Source organism: Martes martes (assembly GCF_963455335.1).
Source record: "Martes martes genome assembly, contig: scaffold_453, whole genome shotgun sequence".
Classification (NCBI taxonomy): Eukaryota; Metazoa; Chordata; class Mammalia; order Carnivora; family Mustelidae; genus Martes; species Martes martes.
Window position 1 is genome coordinate 5,342 of NW_027666336.1, and position 26,182 is coordinate 31,523.

The following is a 26,182-nucleotide window of genomic DNA, read 5'->3' on the forward strand; positions in this document are numbered from 1 at the left end:
CTTCAAATTAGTTTCTTTGCTGCCAAGCTCATGGCACCATTGGTTTTAAGTATTCTGCTACCAAGAGCTTGTCTACTACGATAGCGGGTTATGAGATGCCACTAAGATCCCACTTAGTCTTAGTACTTAGGGCTGGTATGTAGGAACGTGTTCATACATCTGAAAGTTAGCTACTGATTTGGGGCACGGTAACCAGTAGGGCAGGGGAAAGGTTTCTGCAGCGCGAACCGGAGGCCAGCGGAGGGGGAGGGGGTGGGGGTGGGTCCGGTGCTGCTAAGCGCGTGCCCCGCAGCGCCTCCTTTACCAAGATGGCCTCAGCGTTGGGGTCCGCGGGGGCGGCCATCTTGGTAAAGGCCGAAGTGGCAGTTCCGACGCTGGCAGGACTGCCAGATTCGAAGGTCACAATGAGTGAGTGAGCAGGCCACGTGGAGCGAACTTTGCCTCGGCCCATGGGTTCAGCTCACCTCCGGGATGGCGAGGCGGCGGGCGTTGAGGCGGTGCCTGCAGCTGCTGGCGCCCTCGGCGGAGCCGGCGCGCCGGGGCCGGGGGCGGAAGAACCCGGGCGCCGGCCGCCGGGGCCACTCCCGCTGCGCGGCGGCGCTGTGCCCGAGGGCGCCGTGGCCCGCAGCCCAGGAGGAGCAGCAGCAGCGGCGCGCGCGCCCTGCCGCCCCCCACGCCAGGTGAGCCCCGCCCTGCCCCGCCCCGCCCCTCCGCCGCGGGGGGTTGGAGCGCCGGGCGGTCTGCGCTCCAGCTCCCGCTCCCGCTCCCTCTCCGGCTAGGCGCGGGGCGGCTTCTTCCGCCCGCGCATCCTTTTCGCGGCTCGCTTTCTCCTCGGCCTCTGGCTGGAGCAGCCAGCACTCCCGGCCTGGGGCTGTTTGTGGACTCCTCCGAGAAACAGAGCGCGCCGTGGGTGGGATTCCCGGTGCCGAGCCCTGCCCCCTCCTGGAGACGCTGCGCGTGTGAGCGGCAGGGCTCCGTTTGAATTTCCGCACCTCGGGAGTTGCGGAGTCACATCTCTGAAGCTGCCTGGGTGAAGAACCACATTTTTTTTTCCCCCCTCCTGTTGGGAGAGTAGCCGTCTCTGGGACTTGTTTCAGATCCCATCTTCTCTGCAAATCACCAGGTTGCATCTTCCCTGATCGGAATACATGTGGGTGTACCTTTGGCTGTATTTGTAAATGAGTGGTCGACAGTTTCCTTAGAGGAACTTATTTCTGCTTCATATATGGTATTTATCTTAAAAAAAAAAAATCCAACAGGTTTCTCTGCTTTTGTATTCAAAGTTAACTGAATGCGAGAGCAAAAGAAAGGAGCAAAGTGGGGTGGGGGTGGTGGAAGCTGGTCCTTTCTTGAGTTTTCTGTCCCGTGGTGGTTTCTTAAGTCGGGTATTGCAGGTTTTTCGGAGCAGGTATGCGGGTAGCGTTTTTTCCTCCTCGATGTAGAACTCGCTGTGGTCCCGGTAGTTGAGAAATATGGTCCCACGGACTCCAGCCGTGCATCAACGCAGCAGTCGAACCTGGAAAATACTGAGAGAATGAAAAAAGTTAACCTTTAAAAAGTCACTTAGTTCTTGTCTTTGCCTTTACTGTTAGAATAGAACTCATCTCGTTTACTTTGGCTGAGCATGGAGTATTTGCTGTTTGATAATTCTGATTAGTTTATTGAGAAAGTCATTCCTGAGCTATAGCTCTCTGAAAATTAAACACTTTAAATCTCAGTTAAAAGTGGATATCTAGCAGTTCTGTTTATGTTTTAGGTACACCGTTTTTGATGTAGTCTCGGACATAGATATCGTTTAGAAAGAAGTTATGTAATTTTAAAAAGAAAAGATTACCTATATCACACAACAGTCTGATGTTGTTGCAAAAAAACATGAGGTCTGTGAGAGAAGAAATTAGGGCAAGTGTACTTGTTTAATAATTTAAAACTGTTGTGACTCAACTGGAAATACAGTCCCAATTTCAAAAATTGCATTCTGCAGGCTTTCCTGTTGCAAGAATTTCTGTAAGTCTCCAAGAGGGGAAAATACTTAAGAGTAGTTCTCATACCCTATTTTTGCTCACAGTTCCAGGTTAAATTGTACAGATTTCACATTGCAAAACTTAATCTTTTTAAATTAGTCCAGGGATGATTGTATGAAGGACATTTTATTTTATTTTTCTCCTTTTTTAAAGATTTTATTTATTTATTTGACAAAGAGATCACAAGTAGGCAGAGAGGCAGGCAGAGGGGTGGCGAGAAGCAGGCTCCCCTCTGAGCAGAGAGCCCAAAGCCAGGCTCCATCCCAGGACCCTGAGATCATGACCTGAGTTGAAGGCAGAGGCTTAACCCACTGAGCCACCCAGGCGCCCCAGAAGGACGTTTTAATATAAGCATTCCATTGTAGGGTTTTGGTTCTGTTTTAGTTGATACAGTCATCCTCTTATGTTTGTTTGAAAAGGGTATTATGTTCCTTTGGTACTTAGGAGTTTGGGGATTTTAAAGAACATTTTGTCTGTATTTGGAAAATTACTATTTGCCTTTGATTTTCAATCTCCTTTTTCTTTGTAGTGGTAGGTAGCTTTGGATGTAGAGGGTTTTTCCATTCCATTCTACTTCTTTTACGTAAATAAGAATATGACTGTAGCTGGGGGCTGTGTTGATTTGGCATTTTAGATTGAAAAGGATACAAGTAAAAAGTGCATTGAAATACTATTGGGGAAATTAACTGTGCACGTAATTAATTGTTAATGAGCACCTTTATATTGAAGGCCTGTGAGGGCATGTGTAAAATTGGCATTTTAAAAAAAATCAATCATGTGGGGCGCCTGGGTGGTGCAGTTGGTTAAATGTCCGACTCTTGGTTCTGCTTAGGGCGTGATCTCGGGGTCGTGGGATCCAGCCCCAAAGTCAGGTTCCCCACTCAGTACAGAGTCGGCTTGAGATTCTCCCTCCCATTCCCTCTCCCCTCCTGCCTCAAATAAGTAAATCTTAACAAAAAAAAAAAAAAAAGAAAGAAAAAAAAAAAAGAAATCGTGTGATTTCCAGCATAAGGTTCAAGTAATATACCATTCTAACTGAAGAATTCTACCTACCTGTCTATAATTTATAGTGCTTTGGTCGACTTGTCTTTTGAATTAATAAGTGCTTATTGTGTATTTAAATATTAAGACTTCTGTGACAGATTATATGTGAATTTGGATGACCTCAGGGGCAGTTTGTTACGTGAGAAAGTCTTTTGTCAACTCGGTTGGGTAACGTGTTATCAGTTATCCAACCGAGTGGACAAAAGACTTTCAAAGATCTTTCAAGTATTTCTGTATTTTTAGCTTGATTTAATGGACGTGCCCCATTCCACAGATGAGGCACACAGAAAACTGAGAGCCTAGGAGATTTTAGCAGAGGTCCTTGAGCACAGCAGCTCTGGCCTTGTGCAGGACTGTCCCCTGCTGCCCCTTTTTAGAATGGGGTACCAATGAAACCAGGGTCGAGTGGTGGGGCTCAGCAAGCTTTGGTCAGCATTACAGCCATAGATTACACCCCTAAACCTGTTTGTGAGTGATCAGTAGCATCAGTTCTAGGGGTACAGGCCTGGCATGCGGGTGGATCAGCATCATTTCAAACGTGTGAATGAGAAATAGCTCAGTCTGTACCTGCTACCTAAAATAATCCATCTTTTCCCTGGAAGGCAGCAGATTTTCTTTTTTTTTTTTTTTTTTAAGATTTTATTTATTTGTGAGAGAGAGAGCGCGCGCTCAAGCAGGGGGAGCGGCAGAGGGAGAAGCAGACTCCTCACTGAGCAGGGAGCCGGATGTGGGACTGTATCCCAGGGCCTTGGGATCATGATCTGAGCCCAAGGCAGGTGGTTAACTGACTGAGCCACCCAGATGTCTCAGATTTCCAGGTTTGTCTAAATTGGGGGTCTTCCCAGATTAAGGGCTGATAACATATTGGCTGAACGGGAAGTGCCTGTATACTTCCGTGCTCGTTTGTAATCTCTTGTTTTTAGAATAAAGTTGTCATAATAAACCCCAAGCTTCCTCATTGTTTCTGGCACCCCTTAAACTGGTAAGGTGCTTGCTTGTTTTGCTAAGACCCTGATGCTAGGACACCTGGACAGCAGCAATGATTAGTTTGAAAAGTTTTCTGTATTTTGAGGGTCCTTCAAACTACAAAGATGTTTTGTTCTCTTTTCAAGTCACTGTGTTCCTTCCTTTGGCTTGTTTGGAGAGTTTGTGAAAAGTACTGTATATATTCAGAATATCGTGCCGTTGGTGCATAAACAATGAATCTTGAAACACTGAAAAAAAAATATTGTGCCATTATATGGTTGAAGTATCGAAGGACTTTTTTTTTTTTTTTTTAAGATTTTCTTTATTTATTTGACAGAGATCACTGGTAGGCAGAGAGGCAGACAGACTGAGAGAGAGAGAGAGAAGCAGGCTCCCCGCCGAGCAGAGAGCCTGATGCGGGTCCTGGAATCCCAGGACCCCAAGATCATGACCAGAGCCGAAGGCAGAGGCTCAACCCACTGAGCCACCCAGGCGCCCCTTGAAGGACAGTTTAAAAGAGTTTCTAGGGCACCTGGGTAGCTCAGTGGGTTGAGCCTCTGCCTTTGGCTCAGGTCATGATCTCAGGGTCCTGAGATTGAGTCCCGCATTGGGCTCTCTGTTCCTTGGGGAGCCTGCTTCCCCCTCTCTCTCTGCCTGCCTCTCTGCCTACTTGTGATCTCTCTGTCAAATAAATAAATAAAAATCTTTAAAAAAAAAAGTCATTGGAATTTAAAAAAGAAAGTTTCTAGACTCCCTTTTAAAAAAAATGTTAAGGCCCATTTATCTGTTTACGAGCTAAACTAAGTAAAATACCCTGAGGTGAAATGTGTCCTTTATATTTTTTTATGCTCATCATATGTTCTTTTGGTCTGAGTGTTTTTAAGATTTTATTTGAGAGAGAGGGAGAGGGAACAGCAGACTCCCAAATGAGCAGGAACACTGGGCTCCATCCTGGGATTGTGACCCGAGCCAAAGGCACTTAACTGACTGAGCCACCCAGGCACCCCAGTCCAGGTGTTTTTAAACATAATTATGAGGAGCATGGCTTATAAACAGCCCCAGCTCTATCCCCAGCCACAGCTGGACCCTTGGAATGTCCTGTAACCCTCCAGCCTGATGTGCTTCACCGGTAAAGTAAAGGGGTCAGAGTGATGAACTTGAGTCATGGAATGTTCAAATGAGAAAGGACTTTAGTATGTACTGGCCCAACCTCTTTAATTTATAGATTTCCTGTTTCTTCTCTTGAAAGAGTTTTTAGCCTATCATGATCTTGCAAAACTGAAACCTCAAAATGAGACTTTTCTCCCATTTCACTTTAACATTCCTGGGTGAAAGTTGATTCCTCTCTCATTCTTTGCTCATCTCGCATCTCAATTTTATTTGTAGATGAGATGTTCATTGTGTATAAATGTATATGTGCTGTTCAGAGCTTTTTTTTTTTTTTTTTAACTGAGTGAATATGAATGCTGGTGGGCATAGTGGGTATCATCACAGTGAAGAAGTTGACAAGCTCTGGACCATCTCGGCAGTATTCTTCTGGTTAAGCATGAATATGTAGAGCTTTATAATTCCTTTTTGCTTAGCTGCCCAAATATCTTAAATCATACTTTATAATAGTGGTCATCTCTGATTTACTATAAACTGCTCATGTTTTAGTAAATTTTGTTGAAGACCTAACTATGCATTTATATGGTACCCCGAGGCCACATAGTGGTCCCTCCTCCAAGTTTTTCTGGGACTGACAGTTTCTCAGGATGGAGGACTCTCCATGCTGTGACTGGGTAAGGCCCGGGCACACTAGATGTGTTGGTCCCCCCGCCTAAAGGTGTCTCAGTCGACCGTGATTAACAGTCCTTCCCAGTTGGAAGGATGAAATGCCATGGGAGGTTATAGGAACTCAAAAACATCTTTTCAAAGGCAAGGAAAATATCTTCAAGGCCTCCTGGATATTATCTGTTTATACAACTGGAGTGTAGAACTATATAAATAAAATCACTTGTTCTTTTCTGTGTAACTTTAAACGTGAACAGTTTAGTGATTAAATAGGTCACATTTGAACTCTTCTCCATGTAAAATTAAAAGGGCAGTTATATTTATAAGGGAACTTATCAGGGAACTACTAAGTGTTTTTTACTTTGAAAGGGAAAAAAGAAGACATTGTTGAAAGCAAAAAAGGCTAGCCTTGCCCGTGTAACTGTAACTGTTGGCTATATGCTGCCAACTTGGAATGTGGTATCTGTTCAAGATAAACTTACTGGATTTTTCTTGCAGATTTAACATGATTAGTGGAAAGAGCAAGGGCTCTGGAATCTGGAAATGTTAACCAGCTTTTTGACTTTATGTAAACTTTTTTTTTTTTTTTTTTTAAGATTTTTACTTATTTATTTGACAGAGACCCAGTGAGGGAGGGAACACAGGAGGAGTAGGAGAGGGAGAAGCAGGCTCCTCATGGAGCAGGGAGCCCCATGCGGGGCTCGATCCTAGGACCTTGGGACCATGACCTGAGCCAAAGGCAGATGCTTAGTGACTGAGCCACCCAGGCGCCCTAATGTAAACTGCTAAACTCAGTAAACCTTTTGTTACATTGCCTTGAACATAAGGATGATCTCTATCCTGGGACTGTCGAGGACTAAATGAGATGATGAATGTGTTTAAAGTGACACATAGAAGGCAATGAACTAGAGCGGTCACGCGTGCTTCGCGGCTCACCTGAGTTTGCGTGTTTCCATAGCTGAGGATTCCGTGTTTCCATAGCTTCCCTGACCTTCGCAGCTGTGGTTATTGTCTCAGTTGGGATTAGTTTTGGGAGGCTTAGAGCTGGAAAAATCAGAGTGGGTCTGGTGGCCCCTGAAGTCCTAGTTCTTGTGCCATTCCTAGGAAGTGGCCTTCACACTCAGTGCGGCCAGTAAGATGCGGGAAAAATCAGAGTGTCTCCCTGCCCTTCAAGGAGACTCCCAGAAGCAACATGGGAGACTTCCGCTCGAATCCCAAGTGTCCGTAGGGCTAATCCCTGCTTGGAAAGGGAGGAAAGGTTGTCATTTAGCTGGTGCCTGGCTAGCTACCCTAAGTAAAACTGGGCCTCTGTTACTGAAGAGGAAAGAGGGGACTAGATTTTATGGTGGGCCTCTTGTAGGTTTTTTGGGTTTTATTTTGATTTTAGAGCACTTTTTTTACTTTATTTATTTTTGAAAGATTTTATTTATCTGATAGCAAGCGAGAGCGTGAGCACAAGAAGAGGGAGTGGTAGGGAGAGGGAGATGCAGGCTCCCCACTGAGGGGCTCCATCCCAGGACCCTGGGATCATGACCTGAGCTAAAGGCAGATGCTTTAACGACTGAGCCATCCAGATGCCCCTAGAGCATTTAAAAATTTTTTATTTAGGTTTTTTGTTTTTGTTTTTGTTTTGAGAGAGATGGGATGGGATGAGCGGAGCACAGGGAGAGGAGAGGGAGAGAATCCTAAGCAGCCTCCGTGCTCAGCTCAGCACAGAGCCTGATGTGGGCACCTTCTCAGGACTGTGAGGTCGTGACCTGAGCTGAAACCTGGAGTCAGACGCTTCACCGGCTGAGCCACCCAGGTGCCCCGGCGTCTTCTGATCTTTCCCACTAGGTCACAGCTTTATTGTTATAGGATTCAAGGCCTTGAGAATTCCCCAGGATTTTTTAGTTTTTATTTCCATAATTAGTAGTAAGAACACCCTCTGTTGGCTTTTGTCTCACTGACCTTTGGTTACTTTTGCTTCTCCTACAATTTAATTCCCATTGAGTCTTTTTAAAAACAATTAACTTGTCCCAGTGAAGAATAATTAGAAGATTGAACTCCTGATCTTCATTTATTTACTCTATAAGTATTTATGGAACACTCCTCACGTAGAGGCTGCTGTGGGTTATCATAGACCTTGTAAATCGTCATCGATTATGTTTCTTTTTCTTTGGGTTTGGCTTCCTGGGAGCACGGAGTCGAATCTGTGACTCAGCTGGACTGAATACAAGTCTGTGACCTCTCCCCCTTGGCTCTTAGCCCTGTGGTCTTCCCGGTCCTAGTACGTGTGGCCGTCTCGGGGTGATGCTCCCTCTCTAACTTGGAGTGTGGGGCAGGGAGGAAGAGTGGGCTTTATGGTTGGCATTTGCCAGGCTAGCATTTGTTTGGGGGTACCGGAAGGTCCTTTTGGTCCTTCTTAAATGTCTGTCCTACTTTTATGCCAATGACTAATTCAAAGTAGATGTTCTTAACCCTGCCTGTGTATTGGGATCACCCGCAGAGCTTTTTAAAACTCTGGGGAACCCCCACCTGACCTTTTGATTCAGTAGCTTCGAGTATAGTTTTTAAACCATCGGTCATTCTGATGGGCAGCCAGCCTTGAGAATCCCAGGTTTAAGGCTTTGTACCCAGCTCGCTTGGAGATACTTAGGGAGGAGCCTCACGTTGGTACCTATCAGTCACACTCAGGATCAGATCCTTTCTTAATTACCTGTTTTGACCACAGGAGGCGGAGGTGGGAGAACCCTGAGACTAGTTGGTTTGGAGATAGAAGACGCTGAAATGCTCTAGGGGACATTTAGCCAGCGTTGGCCTGGCTTGCCTGTTTTGCACGCTCCTATGATGGAAAGCTTCTCCTTTGAGCCAAAGAATCTTGCTAACTGGGCTCCCGCGATGGGGAGAGTGCTGATTGTAGGTGTGGCTACTATTAGTGTCCTGAGTTTGCACATTTTTCTCCCGGGGGGGGGGGGGCAGACAGGGGAGATAAGGAGGTGAAGGCGGAGAGGATTATTACTTTCAGAACCAGGACACTGTTCAGGGTTTAGGAAGGATCTCCTGGTGGATTCAGAAAGTTGCCGAGGCCACAAGGAGCTATGGGTTTGCACAGGAATCCTGTGGAGAGTTGTGGTTTCATGTTTGTTTTGAGTTGTGTGAATTCTAGGAAGACCAGGGCTACTTTTACTCAAATATAAGAACAAAAACACGTTCGAGTTCATTTCAGTTTGTTTGTGCCATTACTCTTACTTAGCTCCCACATTTTATTAGTACAGAAATTTAAAAATGGATTATATGCTTAGGATATAATGTAGTGGCTTACAGTTGTTGTGGGCTTGTGTGCCAGACGCTTGGTTTAGGATAACGTACATTTTGTCCACTACCACAATGAAAGGGCATCAGACAAGGAAACTAAGACTTAGATGTGACAAGGATACCTACCAAGTTGGGAAGTATTTTTTTTTTTTTTAAGATTTTATTTGTTTGGCAGAGAGACACAGAGAGAGAAGGGAACACAAGCAGGAGGAGTAGGAGAGGGAGAAGCAGGCTTCCCTGTGAGCAGGGAGCCCGATGCGGGACTCAATCCCAGGACCCTGGGATCATGACCTAAGCCGAAGGCAGACGCTTAACGACTGAACTACCGAGGCACCCCTCAACTTAGTATATCTTAATAATACCAGGAATTATATAGTAAATTATAAAAGCCAATCAAAAAATGTATATAATTAGGATGTCTTGGTGGCTCAGTCCCTCTCCCTCTGCCCTTTCCTCCTGCTTGTGCATGCACTTTCTCTCTCTCACTCTCTTCAATGAATAAAGTATTTTAGAAGTATATATAGAATTGAACTTAGAGTTCCTTTGAATTTCAAGATTATGTTAGTTGGCCTTTTGGGGATGTCACTGGTGTGACGCTGAACCTGCTGTTACACTGTCAGCAGACGGGCTGAACAGGGTCTGACCTCAGCAGTGCCCTGGGCCTTGCTTCCTTGTAAAAGCCCCTGCTGTTGGTTGGTTGGTTGTCATTGACCTTTTCCTCAGGAAGGATTGATGAGGCTGATGTCCAGGAGTCCGTCCTCTGGCCATATTCCCTTGTACAGGAGCCAGAGGCTCAGGGAAACTCCCTGGTGCCTGTCTCGCGTTCTGTCCCCCTCTGTTGACATCAGGGCCCCATAACTGGTTGTCTGCCTCCAGAAGCTGGTGAGCCTCTTCGGCATCCCTGATGCTGGGGACCTTAGAACTTCTCTTTAGTGCGAACCCCTTGGCATATAAGGAGAAGTATTTGGGCCAGTTGTTTTGGAAACGTCTTATCCTAAAAACTGTAGTTTTCAGGATTCATAGCTGATACTTCTGTAAACCTGTTTCTCCAAAATCTGTAGGGCTGTAGGGTCGCTGAAGAGGTTTTGTTTTGTTTTGTTTTGTTTTGTTTTTGGCCTGGAGTTTAGATACAGTCGACATTCAGTGTTTGGTAAATGTCTCTAGAAATGATTGAAGTCTAGGCCCTTACAAATTATACCTGGAATCTTTTTAAAGGGGGAAAATCTAATGGCTGTTTGATGATCAGATTTGTCATGAAATCTCTTGGGAAATATTTTAAGCTCTAAATGATCTCCTGCTTTGCCTGATAAACCCGGGAAACTACACTTCTTCCAAGTAGCTAATGTTGGTGTTCTCGGCTGAAAAATACTGTGCTTATCCCTTGTGAACCTGGCCTGGGAAGGCGGCTGCCTCCAAGCTAACTTTAGCTGGGGATTTCCTACCAGGGAGTAGAACCTGGGAGGGTTGGAGAGAGGGGCAGCTCTTCTGTGGCCGAGCAGGCTTTCTGGGGCAGCCACAGATTGTTAGAATTGGGGAGGTTTGAAGGGGCCTTAAGGTTGTGGCTCAGGCCTCTCGTTCTATGGACGGAGAAAGTCTTAATGATGGAAGTGACTTTTTAAAAAAAGACTTTATGTATTTATTTGAGAGAGAGTGCATGTGATTGGAGGGAGAAGCAGAGGGAGAGGGATAAGCAGACTCCACACAGAGCGCGGAGCCTGATGTGGGGCTGGATCCCACAATCCCGAGATCATGACCTGAGCCGAAATCCACAGTCCTATGCTCAACTGACTGAGCTATCCAGGAGCCCCGATAGTGACTTTTGAAAGCTTACAGACTTCAGGGGCGCCTGGATGTGGCTCAGTAGGGTAAGCGGCTGTCTTTGGCTCAGGTCATGAGCCCAGGGTCCTGGGATTGAGTCCCATGTCGGGCTCCTTGCTCAGCCGGGAGCGTGCTTCCCCCTCTCTCTGCCTGCCTCTCTGCCTACTTGTGTTTTCTCTCTCTCTCTCAAATAATATTAAATAACATCTTAAAAAAAAAAAAAGCTTACAGACTTCAGTGTGGATAGTCTCGATTTACTATGGTTTGACTTTAGATTTTTTGACTTTATGATGGTGGGAAAGGCATACATATTCAGTAGAAACTGTACTTTTTTTTTTTTTTTTTTAAGATTTTTATTTATTTATTTATCAGAGAGAGAGCATGAGCACAAGCACACAAGCAGGCAGAGGCAGAGAGAGAAGCAGGCTCTGGCCAAGCAAAGAGCCCGATGTGGGACTCGATCCCAGGACACTGGGATCATGACCTGAGCCAGAGGCAGTGGCTTAACCAACTGAGCCACCTAGGCGTCCCTAGAAACTGTACTTTGAATTTTGAACTGTACACCGGCTGACGGTTCATGATGTGATTCTTTTTTTTAAATTATTATTTTTATTAACTTACAATATTTACCCCAGGGGTACAGGTGTGTAAATCGTCAGGGTTACACAATTCACAGCACTGACCATAGCACATGTTATCCCCAGTGTCCATAACCCAGTCACCCTCTCCCTACCCACCCAAGATGTGATTCTGACAACTCCTGGGCTCCCAGTCAGTCCCGTGATCCCGAGCGTCCACAGCTGACACACTTGCAGCTGTTCTGTCCCCTACACAACCATTCTGTTCTGCACTTTCAGTACAGTAGTCAATAAATACGTGAGCCGTTCAGTGCTTTATTACAGAACAGGCTTTGTGTCAGATGATTTTGCCCAGTTGTAGACTCATCTACACGTGCACGTGCAAGGCAGGCTAGGCTAAGCTGTGATGTTTGGTAGGTTAAGTGTGGCAAATGCATGTGGTAATTTTCAACTTTCAGTATTTTCAACTTCAGGATGGGTTTGTTGGGATTGTCACCCTGTTGTAAGTTCAGGAAGTTGCAACCAGAACTGAAGTCAGAAGTAAAAGAGAGTGTTTCCCCCTCTTACCCTTTCTTTCTATCCAGGATCTATAAAGATCAGTTTCTCTCTCTCTCTCTGTCTCTTTTTTTTTTCTTGGAGAGAGAGCACGTTCATGTGTGTATGAGCAGGGGGGAGGGCAGAGGCAGAGGGGAAGATAGAGAATCTTAAATAGGCTCCATGTCACATGGAGTCTGATGTGGGACTCAATCTCATGACCCTGCGATCATGACTTGAACTGAAATCAAGAGTCAGACACTTAACAAACGGAGCCACCCAGGGGCCCCTCCATTCCTTTTCTTTTGGTGGGGGGGATATATATATCTTTTTTTACGGGTTATACTTTATTTTATTTTTTTAAAAGATTTTATTTGACAGAGAGAGACACAGAGAGGGAACAGAAGCAGGGCGAGTGGGAGAGGGAGAAGCAGGCATCCTGCGGAGCAGGGAGCCCAGTGGAGGGGCTCCATCCCAGGACCCTGGGATCATGACCTGAGCTGAAGGCAGACGCTTAATGACTGAGCCACCCTGGCGCCCCTGTGGGTTATACTTTAAAGACAAGAAGCTTTCTTTTTGCATAATGGATTGAGACAGACGGGAGAGAGGCCACATTTTGAAAGTGTATATTGTTCAGATCTTGGCTGACGACGGAATAATGAATGAACCCTTAAGGTCCTATAGCAGATTGCGGAAACACTTTTTAAGTTTCTCAAGCTTTAAACTAGTCTTTCCTCCCGATATTCCCCGACCTTTTCAGTTAATGAATTGTATCATTTAGGCCAGAAATGAATCTGAACTTTTTGTTTGCGTTATTTTTAAGATACTAAGGAGGTGATAACTGTCATTTCAGTAAACATCCTGCTTTATGCATTTTCTCAATTTGCCATAACATGCCATTTTATTTATTATAATTATTATTGTTATTTAACATGCCATTTTAGTAGGATTATTCTAAGGATTCCAGTTAGAGTACTGTGGGTGGTATTTTAAAATGGACTTTGGTCTTAAGCTGCCTTGTTTATTGTTTCTAATTCTAATCAGACCTTTGCTTTCTTACTTAAAGGAAAAACTCTTATAATAGAGAAGACAGCTAGTGTGTATGTATTTGGGAGACTTAAAATCTTTTAATAGCCTGTGAAATGACTTTTTAGTTCAATATACCGAATTTGGTCAAATAGTGAAGAATTTTCAAAGCCTTTGGTGTTCTGTGATCGAGAACATTTGCTGTCCTTGACCAGTTTTTGAAAAGAGAACACATTCTCTAGTTGGTATCCTGGAGAGTCAGGTTGAATTCTGCACTCACTCTTCTCAAAACTGTCTGTTCTGAGTCTTCGGTACTTTTGGTAAGGTAGCATTTCTTTGTGAATTACTTGGGTCAGATGACAGAACACAATTTAGTAGCAAATTCCACGTCCTGGGGCGCCTGGGTGGCTTGAGTCGGTTAAGCGTTATGCGTCTGCACTTGACTCAGGGATGATCCCAGGGTCCCGGGGTTGAGCCCCCACTACCCCCCTCACCCCGGGGGCCTGCTTCTCCCTCTGCTTCCCCCACTTGTGCTCATGCGCACTTGTGCTTTCTCACTCTCTGAATTAAATGGATAAATCTTGAAAAAAAAATTTCATGTCCTCATTTTAGGGGAAGAAAATGTATGGGTCTGGGGAGTACGATGCTTCAGAAGCAGTGGAACAGTCTTCCTGAGGAGTTTTTTTTGCAAGAGTCCATTTTCTAGAGTCTGGAAGAGGCAATGTGGAAACAGAGCATGATTGGTTAGGAGGTCGGGGATTTCCTTAGAGCGCTGGCAGGTCCTCTTTTGAGGGTAAGGTAAGCTTGCCAAGCTGGGTTGGAGGATTGGGATAGGATTCCTTGACACGGGTTTCCCATGAGTGCGGGCTGACTTGGGTTTAGGTTTGTGGGCTGTTCTCGGGGCAGCTTCCATTCTGGGGGGTCCGGATAAGCGAATTAACTTGATGATTTGTTGAAGTAAGTTTTCAGTCTGTAATCAGATGAACACTTTATAAGGCAAATTTAAAGTTTCTTTTTTTAACACAATAAAAGATTTTTTTTTTTTTAAGATTTTATTTATTTGTCAGAGACAGCGAGAGAGGGAACACAAGCAGATGCAGAGGGAGAGAGAGAAGCAGGCTTCCCGCTGAGCAGGGAGCCCGATGCAGGGCTCGATCCCAGGACCCTGAGATCATGACCTGAGCCGAAGGCAGACACTTAACAACTGAGCCTCCCAGTCACCCCTATTTTGATTTTTATGAAGGATCAGGAAACTTAGATTTTTTTTTATGAAAATGCTTTTTTTAAACAAAATTAAGAGCAATTTCAGCAATCTATTTTTAAGTCTATCTGGAATTGTAGAATGTTCTTTCACTTGGATCCAAAGGTTCTAGTTATCATACTTTTTATATTTTTACTGAACATAAATAATAGTGGAAGGCACAATATGCATTTGGTTAGTGCTTGGGAATACTAGCCCATGACGTGATTGCTCCTCATTACAGCCCTTCAGGGAGACATTTGGTTGTTATCTTAATTTCACAGATGAGCAAGGCCATGCTGAGACAGGTTAAGTTACTTTCCCCATGGTGATTTCTCTCTAGTTAGTGGAAAAGCTAGACTCCTGTCTTCTACAGCCCCAACCAATGTTCTTTTCACTGTTGTGAAGGTTAATTGTTTGCTGTGATAGAATTCTATCTATTTCTATGTACACATATATCTAAATGCATTTTATGTATATATATACACACATAGGTATTCTAAAAAAATTTTTTTTTAAGATTTTATTTATCTATTTGACAGAGATCACAAGTAGGCAGAGAGGCAGGCAGGAGGAGGGGGGGAAAGCAGGCTCCCTGCCGATCAGAGAGCCTAGTGCAGGGCTCAATCCCAGGACCCTGGGATCATGACCTGAGCCAAAGGCAGAGGCTTTAACCCACTGAGCCACCCAGGCGCCCCTAAAATATTTTTGACTAAACTATTATTAAAGGTTGTCACAACTCAATTTTAGTATGTTCCCAGGTATTGTATATCAAGCTATTAGCTTTGTTTTCCTTTAACGTTTTAGTGAAACTGGTTGTTAAGTCAACAATGTGAGGTTTAAAAAAAAAAAGAAATTCACTGATAACAATTAATGCAGTACTTTCTTTGTTGATGTATGGGGTGTACATACCTCCCACAGAACATTCTCCCTTTCATTAGCCAGTGTACTTCCCACGCTAGGACAAATCTCCCCTCCCTACCAGACTCCTGAATGCATGTGGGGATTAACACCAGTCTTGAGGGAAGTCTGTATTGTCTGTGAGGGATGGAGACTGTTTAGTTTAAGTTGTTGAAGCCCTTTGCAGACACTTTGGTGAATTGAAATAGTTTCGTTAGCTATGTTACTTGGCGTTATAATATAAGGACCCTTTTCACCAAAGATAGGACTGCAGCTCTAAAAGGGTGAATTTTATGTTATTTGAGATATCTGAAAATAGAATTCTGAGTGTTTTCCAGCTTTCTTGTCAGCATCTTTGTGGGTACGTAATGGATAGTCACTCAATTAGTATTTATTAAATGCCCCCTCTAGGAATAATGATTTGCAGTGTCATGATTTATGAGCACTTTGAAATCCCAAACACATACTAAAGTAATTTTTTTCTTTAACTTTCTGAATGATAAAGCAATGCATTCAATTCTAGGCAGCTGGCAAATCTTAAATGTCAAAGAAAGAAAGGATAAAACATTTGCTTTTGAAACAGAGAGCCCTTGTTTTTTGAAAGTGTTTTACCCATGTGTGCAGTTATTAAAATAAAATATTTGTACTTGGCAGACTTGTCTTCACCAAATGTCACAGGGACGTGGGGTAAGTCCTTCTCCTGTTAAGTAGGCAATTAATCTTCAAAGAAATGTAGAGAATGTAGTTGATAATTACTGAATGGAATTTATGTCGTCCTCTTCGTAACAAATTGTTCTTTAAAAAAAGAGCACTTATATTAGTGGTCCTAGGGCTTTGTTTAAATTTGCTTCTGGATTCTAAATTCAGCTGTTGTTCACAAAGTTAGCTGTTCACAGAGGAAAGGAGGGTCAATACGTTAATTGTAGTTCGATTCTATTTAATTACTAAGGCTAACGTTTTTGTTCTTCATCTAAAATCTGTATCTCCGTATAAAAACTGGTGTATTTCATTAATGTCAAGACAGAAATTTTATGCACATTTGAACATCGCTGATACCAGGTTATGTCATATAATGGATGGCCTTATAATAATAATTTTACAGTCTTAGTGACACATAAAATGACAGTGTGCACCATTCATGGTGCCTTGAATTGGATGGAAATCAGCATCCGGTAAAGATCTTCATCAAGTTTTGAACCCTTATAACACAGGTTGTTTCCCATGTACGCACATCTCCTTTCACTTACCGCTGGGCTGAGAGGAAGGCTGAAATTTTACTTGTTAAATTTGGAGAGAGATCTAGAACCAGAAATAAGGAGGAGATTTGCTACATTTAATTAAGGAAACTCCAGCCTGAATGTGTTATTGGGCTTGTCTGAATTTGCAAAGCAGAAAGCAAGTTACCAGCAGGGCCACACATAGAACCCACTCTTGTTCTGTCTTCGTTTTTCCCATCATTTGATCTTTTCAGTGTTTGAATATGAGCCCTGTGAGGCTGTTGTTGTGCCCTCCAGAGCGGCCAGAACACCTGGAGGTGATGAGGCCCCTTCTCCCGTGGCCCAGGCTCCTGCGTGTCCGCCTGCCGAGGCTCACTCTGTCGCTGGAGCACCTGTTGGTGGGGCTCGTCCCTTTGCACGTGCACTGAGTGGACTGCCAGTACTTTTCCTCTGAGAGAACAAGTCCAGATTGTTACAGTTCAGGTTTTCATGTCCTTCTGTATTTTTCCGGATCATTTCACACTCGGTGCAGAATGCCCACATGGCGTGTTGCCTGGACACTGTCGTGGTCGTGTATGATCCTGCGAATATATGTCCAGGTATTGAAGGATATTTTAAAAATTGTGGGCAAAGGCCCGGTGATGGTGAGAGGTGGCCGTGAGGTGGTAGTGCGTGCGTTTGAGGAAGCAGAGGAAGGCCCCGTGTCTGCCGCAGAGCAGAGTGTGGGCCGGGCCACAAACACCCTCACGGCCCATCTTCTTGCTGACTTCTGCCCTCATTCTGAGAACCAAGGGAAGGTTCTGGAGATTTTTCCTTTTTGTTGGTTCTATCAGATCTGCCTTTAAAAAGATCATTCCCGAAGACTGGATTTTGTGTGTGTTGGGGTGGAGGGCGTGTTCAGAGAGGATGGCGGCTCTTTGCTGGAGAGCAGTTTCTATGCGTGGATTGGGGTGAGAGCCTGAGTGGGTGGAAGAAAATGGGATGCAGAGACCGTTTATGACTCAAGGATAAAGCAGATTGCTAAACCCATTTTCCACTCTCCTTCTACTCCCGGGTCCCTGGAAACCTCCCTAGTCTCTTACCTTCACTTGTGTCACCCCCAGTGCAGTCTGGGTCCCAGGGTCACCATGTCCCTGCGTGTCCATGAGCACGTCTGCTTGGACGACTCCCTGTCGTCTCACCCCCATCTCAAGCTCGCCGGGTCAGAAATCCCCACTCTCTTGCATCCTGCAAACACTTGCTTTCCCCTAATTCCTTGGCTTGGTCATTGTTCGTGTCCTTTCTGACTCCTTCCACTCTACCCATCCCCCAACGTGCCCTGCGAACAGCCTGAAGTTTGCCGCCACCCAGAGGCTTAGGTCTTGCTGATTCACTCTCCTGTTTCTTGGATTTATTCTGTGCTTTCTCTTCTCATTGTCCCTGCTTCCTTGTCTTTTGACTGGCCTGCTATACCTCTTAGTGTTTCAGGTAGAAAAGGGCACTGGGAGGCACCTGGGTGGTTCAGTCGTTAAATGCCTGCCTTCGGCTTGGGTCATGATTTCAGGGTCCTGGGATTGAACCTCGCATCGGGCTCCCTGCTCAGTGGGAAGCCTGTTTCCCCCTCTCCCCCTCCCCCTGCTTGTGTTCCCTCTCTCACTGTGTCTCTCTCTGTCAAATAGATAAATAAAATCTTTAAAAAAGAAAAGAAAAGGGCATTAGGGATGCCTGGGTGGCTCCTTTGGCTGAGCCTCTGCCTTAGGCTCAGGTCATGATCTTGGGGTCCTGGGATCGAGCCCCGTATGGGGCTCCCTACTTATCGGGGAGCCTGCTTCTCCCTCTGGCTCCGTCTCTCCCCCTGTGTGTGTGCTTTTTCCCTCTCAAATAAATAAAATCTTAGATTAAAAAGGGGCATTGTGATACCTATCCTGAAATTTTGCTAGGAGCAGTAATTTAAATGGCATTTGTGAAACGGAACAGAGGGGCTGCCTATTTCCTCTTCGCAAATTTATCTCCCTGCTTCCAGTGTTTAGCGACACCCTTTCGTTTTTGCCCTGCTACCAGAGTTGTCTCCTTTTTAAGCTCCTTCATTTTTTTTCTCATTGCTTACAGGGCAGCCAGATCCCTCCAAGTCTCAGGCCGGGCCCCAAATCAGATCCCAGCCCTCAGGCCTCTGCTGTTGGCTCTCACAAGCCTTTGTTACTTCTTATATCCCACCCGCATCACAGGACTCGATGTTGTCTCAAAACTCTATTTTGACTTTGCTTTGTGGTTTTTGAACCAGAGGGCCCATTTCTCCTTTCTCTTTATCCTCTGATTGTTTTAATGAGCCCAGAATTTATTACATAGTTGGTAGGAATGTTATATATGTATTTATATGTATATGTATGTATGTATATGTGTATGTATATGTATGCATATATGTATATATGTATGTATATGTGTGTATATACATATGTACATATGTATATGTATGTATGTATCTTTGTGTCTTCATAGGCCCGTGTATATATCTCACAAACTGTCGATCCTCACAAGGGGTTGGTAGCATCAGGTCAGCTCTGCCATCTATTAGACATATCACTTTGTCGGGAAATAAAGTCTCTAAATTTGTTGCGTTTACATCTGTTAAATGAAGCGGGGGGGGGGGGGTTAAGTGGTTGGTCTTTTTTGTTCCTGCCCTTTGTAAAGTCCTGGGCCTGAACTTAATGATAACCCGTGGAATTAGAGAGCAGTTCTTCGAGAAGAACTGAGATAACTCACCCAGATTCTTTGCTTTCTGGTGGAATTTAAAGAATTGAGTTATATGGCCAGTTCACAGGATTACAGAAAAAAGAATTAGTATGTTGTGAGTGGCAACCCCTTTATGGACACTGTGTGATTTTGATCCTTTGAACCCCCATGAGGTAAGGAGGTATTTTACAGATGAGGAAATTGAGGCCTAGAGAGGTGGTTATTTGCTTAATATACAAAGCTTGTTAGGCTATCTTAGGCATGAGGCTCCCAGCAAGCAGTGGTGCTGAGCGCAACACCGTGGGCTCTAGCTTTTGCCCACTGTGGTTTCCCAACACCGATTATTCCCTAGACCAGACACTATTTTACTGTAGACGGTTTGGAAAAATAGTTTTAGTTCAGTGTATGTGTTCATCCTAGCCTTCGTGTTCTTTTCCCTTTCCTCCCAGACAGTATTTCTATGGTAAATATCACTGAGGCCATAAAAATATTTGGCTGTCTGTCGCGTTTATTTTGTTAGTGATGAAATGTATTATGTGTATGCATTGTATTTAAACTGGACAGAAAGCAAATGTTTGCTTAATAGAATCAGAAAGAAATGAAATTCATGGCAGAAAAATGCGTAGTCTTTTTTGGGGAAGATTTATTTATTAGAACACACTCACACACATGAGCAGGGGAGGGGCAGAAAGGGAGGGAGAGAGAGAATCTTGAGCAGACTCCTTGATGAGCACAGAGCCTGACCCGGGGCTTGATCTCATGACCCTGAGATCATGAAGTGAGCCAAAATCAAGAGCTGGATGCTCAAATGACAGCCAACCCCGTGCCCCTGGATAAATGCATATTCTTAGTATGTTACCACTTTTATGTATCTGGAGTATCTACGTAGTTCAAAATGAAGGATTTGGTTCCTTGGGTTAAGTGGTGGTGGTGGGAATAATGAGGCCAACAGCTAACATTGTCGAGCTCTTACCAGGTGTGTATATGTTACATTTGTTATATACATGTTACATGCATGTTTCTAAGTGCTTTATTTGTTAGCTTTTTTTTAAAAAAAAATTTTTTTTTTAAGATTTTATTTATTTATTTGATAGACGGAGATCACAAGTAGGCAGAGAGGCAGTCAGAGAGAGAGGAAGAAGCAGACTCCCTGCCGAGCAGAGAGCCCGATGTGGGGCTCGATCCCAGGACCCTGGGATCATGACCTGAGCCGAAGGCAGAGGCTTTCCTGCTGAGCCACCCAGGTGCCCCTATTTGTTAGCTTTTAAAACCTCTCCATAAACCTCAGAGACAGGTACTTTTGTTATCTCTATTTTACGGATGAGGAAATCGAGGCCCAGAGAGGGTAGGAAACTTATCCAAGGTCACTACTCTGTCTTGGCAGTTCTAAATCTGAGTTAGTTCAAATTTGCATGGGTCACCATTTAAATGCATTATTGAAATGTCTCTCCACTAATGTTATTGTCTCCTTTCCTGGGGTCTGAACTCAGTGTGTTTTTTAGGGGAATTGGTAACAGATTATCTTCAAAGTAAAAACGGCTAGGCCTAGTGGAGTACTGAGTTATCTTCAAGGAACTAAGGCAGTCCTTCTCACTGTGTGTTTTTAACAAAAGTATTTTTAAAATTCAGGTATGAAATGCACATTCAGGAAGGTGCTTTAATTGTAAAAGATATCATTGAAATGGAAAATTTCGTATGTTTAAATGCTGCCTGCTGGATGGACATTGCTTTGGATTCCAGCAGATAAGGAGTATTTAAAAGGTTTGGCAGGAATAGGAAAAGCAAACATCTTTTCTATTTAGCAAGTGATAATATTGAATTCAGAAATTGTATTTTGCAAAAGAAAGTTTGAGCTGATAGAGACATACAGTTTTTATAAGCCTGAGGAAATTTCTCTTTCCTAAGAAATAATACTACGGATGTTGTGTGATAAGTTTTAATGCCTTTTTGTTCAAGTCCATATTACCACCCCTTCTGTTTTTTTAGTTCTGAAAAGGACATGGATGAAAATGAAAGCAGCCAGTCCCTGATGACGAGCAGCCAATATCCCAAAGAAGCAGTAAGAAAACGCCAAAATTCAGCCCGGAGCTCTGTAGGAAGTGATTCTTCTAGGTTTTCCAGGAAAAGTTTCAAACTGGATTACAGACTAGAGGAAGATGTAACTAAATCGAAGAAAGGAAAGGATGGCAGATTTGTTAACCCATGGCCTACTTGGAAAAATCTCTCCATTCCAAACGTTCTCAGATGGCTGATAATGGAAAAAGATCACAGCAGTGTTCCAGGCTCCAAGGAGGTAGAATTTGGTTTTCTTGTGTGTGTGGGGGCTGCGTATTTACTCTTATTATTACTTAATTTTGCTGTGAATTGTATTATGACACTCCTTTTGAGCCCCTTTTATGTGATAAGGCCTAGGCTAGGTTGTGGGGAGAAAATTGAATACAGTGCCCTTAAGTTGATAATTGAGCAATGAAGTACATATATTAATAACCAGCTCTGATCTGTGGCAACTAGAGGTAGGAATAGAGCATTTTAGAAGTATAGGGAAGGAAGCAATTGATTCTAGCTGGTGGGGCTGAAGACGGCTCCCCAGAGGAGGCCGTATGTACTTGAGCTGGGCCTAGAAAGATGAAAAACATTTTGGCGGTGGTTTTCATGTGGGTGATGGCATGAACAAGGTCATGAAGAGCAGTAAATACAGGACATGTATCGTGAAGTAGGAACCTGATGTGTGTTTGGAATATGAATTATGAAGGTTAAGACATTGCCCAGAGTGCTTGGCTCCCCCCCACCAATCCTTCGATAAAGCTGTTAAAGCTAGAAAAGAAATCTTCAGATAACTTATCCAGACCTTTAAAAATTGGCAGTAGGTCACTGACCTTTAAATATGTGTGTTTTACCTAGGATGAAACGTATTAACATTGGGCATGCAGCTTATTAGAGCAGTGTGGTTCTATTTGCAATGGGGTGGGTGGCTCCTAATTGCCAGAGCCTTCCCCCCTCCCACCACCTTTCTTAATTTCTTGCCCCTCTTCACCACCTGTCTCTTTTGGCCTCTCTTTTCTACGAACCCCTGTCCTGCTAGGCTTTTGGGGAGTGGGGAGAGTAGGAACTTGATGTTGGGAGTGGGGGATGGGATGAAAAGTGTGGGGGCATCCTTGATGGCTTGATCTGTGGTGGGAAACATAGCAGGGGTGGGAGTTGGTGGGGGTTGGGATGGAAGTGGTGGTAGATCCTTTACCTTGGTAAGTGTTGTTGGTATTGTTTTTAAGGATACGGGATTTAAAAAAAAAAACCCTGATATTGTCACTTCGATGCTAAGGAATGTACACAGTATTAATCCTAGTTAACAAATTCATTACTGTGAATAATACTTTTCCAACACCTTGTTAGAATGAGGCAGGGCATTAATAGATAAAACCTGACAACATAGGGGCGCCTGGGTGGCTCAGTGGGCTAAGTGTCTGCCTTCCACTCAGGTGAGGATCCTGGAATCCTGGGATCGAGCCCCATGTTGGGCTCCTTACTCAGCAGGGAGTCTGCTTCTCCCTCTCCCTCTGCTGCTCCCCCTGCTTGTATATTCTCTCCATCAAATAAATAAAATCTTAAAAAAAAAAAAACAAACACTCCAGCACAAACCTTACTACGTGTTTCAACTTTGACAACGGGAGGAACAAGAACCCTCCCCCGACTTGTTTTCTCCTCCTGGAGAACCCGTGTGAAGAGCAGCATGGGCCTCAGCTGTGAAGAGGAGGGGTGGGGCTGGAGGCCAAGATGGATAGGCTACCACTGTGCAGTGTATTTCTCCCCCCCCCTTTTTTTTCTTTAAAGAATTTATATATTTAGAGAGCACGTGTGCAAGAGTGGGGGAGGCGTGGGGGGATAGGGGGGACGGGGAGACAGGCAGAGGGAGAGAAAAAATCCCAAGCAGACTCTGCCTTGAGTGCAGGCCCAACATGGGGCTCGATCTCATGACCCTGAGATCATGACCTGAGCCAAAATCCTTAAGTGACGGAGCCGCCCAGGCGCTCTTCCGGTTTTCTGAGCCACGGGTTCTAAAACTGCAGAAGTAAGCGATGGTAACTTTAGTTCTGTCCTGTTTCACTTGGGAAATGAGTGATCACATGAAGGCAGAAATACATCTGCGCCTTCGAAGGATTTGGAGTTATTCCAGAAACTGGGTTGAATCTCTGAGAACTTGCCAGGCTAGCGATTCTGAAGCTCTTATCCTGGCCCCTTTTGAAAATCTAATGAAGCTGTAAATCCTTTTTTATAATTTCAGTGAGTTCGTGGACCCTCTCAGGCCCTTCCAGTAACTCATTCATTCACTCATTCATTCATTTAGTGAATATATTATAAATGAGTATATTCATTTAGTGAGCACCTGCTGTGGGCCAGGCACACAGTTCTAGGTGGTGGAGACAGAGCCATCAACACAGCAGAAAGACACCCTGGCATTCTTAGACCTTAGGTTTAGAGGAAGAGAGAAACAGTGAACAGATGGGCGAATTATGTGGTCTATTAAAACATGACTAGTGCTTTGAAGAATAATAAAGCAGAGAAGGAAATTAGGGTGATGGAGGGGAGAGCTGCATTCTTTAATGAAGGGTAAGTTTTTTTTTAAAGGTAGGAGATTTTAAATCTTTTTTAATTTTAATTTTTTTAAAAAGATTTATTCATTTATTTTAGAGAGAGTGCAGGGGAGGAGCAGAGGGAGAGAGAAACTCCAGCAGACTCCATGCTGAGTGTGGATGGAGCCCAATGAGGGGCTTGATTCATGACCTATGGAGTCATGACCTGAGCTGAAACCAAAAGTCAGATGCTGGGCAGACTGTACCACCTAGGTGCCCCAGCAGACTTTTTAAGTTGAAGTATAGGGGTGCCTGGGTGGTTCAGTTGGTTGAGCATCTGCCTTTGGCTGGGTCTTGGTCCTAGAGTCCTGGAATCCAGCCCCACATTGGGCTCCCTGCTTGGCTGAGAGTCTGCTTGTCCCCCTCCCTCTGCCCTACTCGTGCTCTCTCTCTCTCTCAAATAAATAAGTAACATCTTTAAAAAAATAAATTGATGTATAGTTGACATATAATATTGGTCTGAAATGTATAATGTTCTGATCTGGAAATTACATCCATTACTCAGTGCTCACCGTGATAAGTATAGGTACCCACTGTCACCACACAAAGTTATTACAGTATTATTGACTGTTCACTATGCTGTACTTTTTATTTCTTGATTTAATTTATTTAATTCATGTGTGTGGGGCAGAGGGAGAGAATCTCAAGCAGGTTCCATACCACCCAGCATGAAGCCTGAGGCAGGGCTTGATCCCATGACCCTGAGATCATAACCTGAGCCAAAATCAGGAAACACTAATTTTCCTAAACTGATTGAACCACCAAGGTACCCCCCCAACCCCACATGACTTAATTTATTTTACAGCTAGAAGTTTGTACCTCTCAGTCCCCTTAATCCATTTTACCCATTCCCCTCCGCACCTCCCCTCTGGCAACCTCCAATTTGTTCTCCGTATGTGTGAGTCTGTTTCTTTAAGTTTACTTGTTTGTTCACTTTTTTTTTTCACATTCTACATATAGGTGAAATCATATGGTATTTGTCTTTCTCCAACTTATTTCACAGTTGATTATTAGCTTGAAAAGCTGAGATCAGGGTGAGTCTTAGTTGGTATTAAATGCAACTCTTTCACAACAGAAACTAGCAAACACCCTTCAAGATGAAATTATCTATTCATCTATTGATGGACACTTAGATTGCTTCTGTATCTTGCCTATTGTAAATATAGTTAACCCTTGAGTACAGATAGCATACAGTATGTGTGTTAATGGACTGTTTGTTATTAGTAAGGCTTCTGCTCAACAGTAGGCTTTTATTAATTAAATTTTGGGGATGTCAAAAATAATGCATGGGTTTTTGACTGTGCAAGGGTCAGTTGCCCTAACCCTCACATTGTTCAAGGATCTGTTTTCATATTGTAGTAAATATAGGTGTGCATAAAATCTTTTTAAATTAGTGTTATCTTCTTCAGATAAGTACCCAGAAGTAGAATTGCAGAGTCATACCATATGTCTATTTTTAATTTTTTAGGAAACCTCCAAACTGCTTTCCACAGTGGTTGCATCAATTTACAACGCTACCAACAGTGCATGAGCGATACCTTTTCTCCACATCCTTACCAATGCTTGTGACTGACTTTTTGATACTAGCCATTCTGACTGGTGTGAGGTGGTATCTCATTGTGGTTTTGATTTGCATTTCCCTGATGAGTGATGTTGGGTATCTTTTCATGTGTCTGTTGGTCATCTGTATGTTTTCTTTGGAAAAATGTCTATTTGGGTCCTCTGCCCATGTTTTAATTGGATTATTTGGTTTTTACTGTTGGGTTGTATGGATTCGTTATGTATTTTGGATGTTAACCCCTTGTCAGGTATATCATTTGCAAAGATTTTCTGTTCAGTAGGTTGCCTTTTTATTTTATTGATGGTTTACTTTGCTATGCAAAAGTCTTAGTTGGATGCGGTCCCAATTGATTTAGTCTTGGAAGATGGTATGTTTCTAGGATTATATCCATTTCTTTTAGGTTGTACAATTTGTTGGCATGTAATTTTTGTAGTGGTCTTTTATCCTTTGTATTTCTGTTTTGTCTGTTTTAACTTCTCTTTCATTTTTGGTCTTATTTATTAGAGTCCTTTATTTATTTATTTATTTTTAAGAACCAACTTTTTGTTTCATTGATCTTTTCTTTTTAAGTATCTATCTAAGTTTCATTCATCTAAGTTTCATTGATCTTTTTAAGTATCTAAGTTTCATTGATCTTTTCTTTTTAAGTATTTATCTAAGTGTCTAAGTATCTTTCTTTCTGCTCTGATCTTATGTCATCAGAACTGCTGTTTCCTTATTTATTTTCTTTCTAGATGATCTATCCATTGATATAAGTTGGTGTTAAAGTCCCTTAGTATTAGTGCGTTACTGTCAACTTTTCACTTTATATCTGTTAATATTTTATATATTCAGGTGTTCTTATGTTAGGTGCATAAATGTTTACAGTTG

General features: G+C 43.5%; 1 protein-coding gene across 1 annotated transcript; it reads left to right on the forward strand.

Annotated features, from left to right (window-relative positions):
- Nucleotides 1–471: 471 nt before the first annotated feature.
- LOC308338075 (N-acyl-phosphatidylethanolamine-hydrolyzing phospholipase D-like) lies at nt 472–21,416 on the forward strand (the record flags this gene model as incomplete). Its single annotated transcript, XM_080831637.1, has 2 exons — nt 472–680; nt 21,110–21,416. Coding segments are annotated over 2 exons (516 nt in total), but the record flags the coding sequence as incomplete, so codon positions are not given.
- Between the last annotated feature and the right edge of the window lie 4,766 nt (nt 21,417–26,182).